General features: G+C 39.0%; 1 protein-coding gene across 1 annotated transcript; it reads left to right on the top strand.

The window, feature by feature from the left end:
- Positions 1 to 1,410: 1,410 nt before the first annotated feature.
- On the top strand, positions 1,411 to 2,362 carry LOC119580911. Its single transcript, XM_037929144.1, has 3 exons — positions 1,411 to 1,458; positions 1,744 to 1,930; positions 2,164 to 2,362. The coding sequence occupies exons 1-3, from the start codon at positions 1,423 to 1,425 to the stop codon at positions 2,268 to 2,270; spliced, it is 330 nt and encodes a 109-aa protein (XP_037785072.1). The 5' UTR covers positions 1,411 to 1,422; the 3' UTR covers positions 2,271 to 2,362.
- Positions 2,363 to 2,708: the final 346 nt, after the last annotated feature.

A 2,708-nucleotide genomic window follows, 5' to 3' on the forward strand; every position in this document is an offset into this window, starting at 1 on the left:
TAGATGACGATTGTTATCTGATCTCGCTTGACCCTTCAGTTCATGTCCAATGAGCGGTGCGGTAAGGTCGGCCTGCCCTCCCCCTCTGGGCAGGCTGACCTGACTCGTATCCCAGCATACCGCTATTACCCATATTTATAGACACTGACTCGTGTGCTCCCATGCTGTGTGTGGTACGATTCCCAAGAAAGAGTTACGCTGTTACATCAATATCAGTATCAATACCCCTGCAAAGCCATTATAATAGGGTTCTATACCCGTTATAGTGTGTATGTGTGTGTGTGTGTGTGTTGTGTGTGTGTGTGTGTGTGTGTGTGTGTGTGTGTGTGTGTGTGTGTGTGTGTGTGTGTGTGTGTGTGTGTGTGTGTGTGTGTGTGTGTGTGTGTGTGTGTGTCTGCATACATACATATATATATATATATATATATATATATATATATATATATACATATATATATATATAAAGAGAGAGAGAGAGAGAGAGAGAGAGAGAGAGAGAGAGAGAGAGAGACACACAAATATATATATATATATATATATATATATATATATATATATATATATATATATATATATACATATGTGTGTGTGTATGTATACTTATACATGCATGTACCGTATAGTTACATCTATATATATAACTGAACTAGATCCCTCCGGGCACACATGGCGCTCGGCAACGCCCACGCAAAATGGCGTACATCACAGGTGTCGCGGGCGGAGCTTCGTTCCCTGCCTTCGTTGGTTATTTAGGCTCTAATACAACCAGGAAAGCGCAGAGATAAATGAGGTTGCAGACGATGCGTTGCCTCGCATTTCTCGTTTGCAAATAGTTTATTTTGTCGTCAAAACTATTTTTAGTGTCGGGCTCTAAAAAACAGACCGTATGTCACACCAAGAATATCCATTGTAACAAATGGAATCAAAACCAAACTACTGCTACTACTGCCATTACTATTATCATTATTATTGATATCATCATCAGTGATTTTTTTATAGCTATTAGTGTTTGTATTTTTGTTATTATCATTACTGTTTTGTTGTTATTATCATTATCATCATAATTATAATAATAATAATAATAATTTATATTACTATAGTATCATCATTATTATCATAATTATTATTACTATTATTATTATTACTGTTATTATTATTATTATTATAATTACTATCATAATTATTACTATTATTATTATCAACCTAATCATTGTTGTTGGTGTTATATTTGTTATTGTTCTTATTGATATTACTGTTACTATTTTTCTTATTGGTATCATTATTTTTATTATTATTGCTATTATTATTATTATTGTTATCATTCCAGCCATTTTTATCATAGCCTTCCTTATCATCATCATTATTATTACTATTAATATTATGTTTTAATTTCCTGAATAATACTATCCAGAGCAAATCCATATGAGGGCGATATTTTTCCTGGCGTTGGCTGCACTGGTGAGTTGCTCTGTCAGGTCACAGGGCACCTTTTCCTCGTGAAATGAGTGCCCATTGCGTACCAATGGCAAAAAACGCCTCTATGGAGATCCTGCAAGGTTTCCCACAGGGGCGGGCCGCCGGGGTTGCGAAACGCTTATTCATTTGGGAGAGTTCAGCTGAACATATCCTTAATAATGTGCTGTATGTATTATACCCCGTGATGAAATACCCTGGCTGCTTTCGGGCAGACTGCGCACGTCTCACGGCAGGCTTCGAACGCAGTCACCGCTTCCACGTTTTCAGGCCACTGCTGAGCCAAGTCAAAGCAAGGTCGACAACGTGAACGAGCCACAGGATGGCGATGTCCATAACAGGGTCAAGAGAGAGCTCACGGGAGACCCGGATGGCTACGGCCCCAACATCAACGTGGATTTGGAGATCAAAGCTGGACCCTATGCACACGTAGCCGTTGACGTTGACGTCAACATTGGTCAGTAACGCTTTGTCTTTTTCCGTAATACCTGAGGATATGCTATATAATATAGTTCCTTTTGGATACTTTACTAAGAAAAAAATGTAGATGTTATAAGTGTATGGACATGATGCAAATAATATTTGTGCATGATTGGTTTTCAGGGAAGAATCGGTTAGCACTTGTGTTTTTGTTTAGCTTTTCTTGCACTTTTTGAAGGGTGTCTGCCTCTACCTCTATTTATTAACCAGGATTATCCCCAACATCATTGGAATCACTGAAAGATTTTAGCTCGAAGACCAGCTGTTGCATTCAACGTAGATCTTGCAAGAGGAATGCGTCACGAATGTCAGCGTGAGTTGTTTTAGACGCAAGAGGAGAAGCCGGACCCGAGGCGGACGCACCTCAAGGCAGCAGCGCAGTTACACGTGACCTTTATTGAAGGTGTCGTGTATAACAAAGAATATTTATTTGTAGGTCTTCATTGTGATGATCAAATATTTTTTCCCTTTATTCAATGTACAAATAAAGGTTTAAAACTTACCGATGTTATGTTGCCCGTGACAAACGAAAAAGGGAATAAATTCTTAACCCCTGAACACTGACGCCATATGTCTTATATAGCGGCATTTACCCGCGGTTGGACATTCCCAAGTTGGGACAGGCCGAGCCGGGTCCTTACACAGGGAAAATCAAATCCGGGTAGCCTTAGAGCAATTTCTACTTACAGTTTGTTGTTGTAGCAATTTCAGGTGCACATGAACCAATCGTTGAATGCTGAATAAGGTGGTGAGAG

Source organism: Penaeus monodon, chromosome 14 (genome assembly GCF_015228065.2).
Source record: "Penaeus monodon isolate SGIC_2016 chromosome 14, NSTDA_Pmon_1, whole genome shotgun sequence".
NCBI lineage: Eukaryota > Metazoa > Arthropoda > Malacostraca > Decapoda > Penaeidae > Penaeus > Penaeus monodon.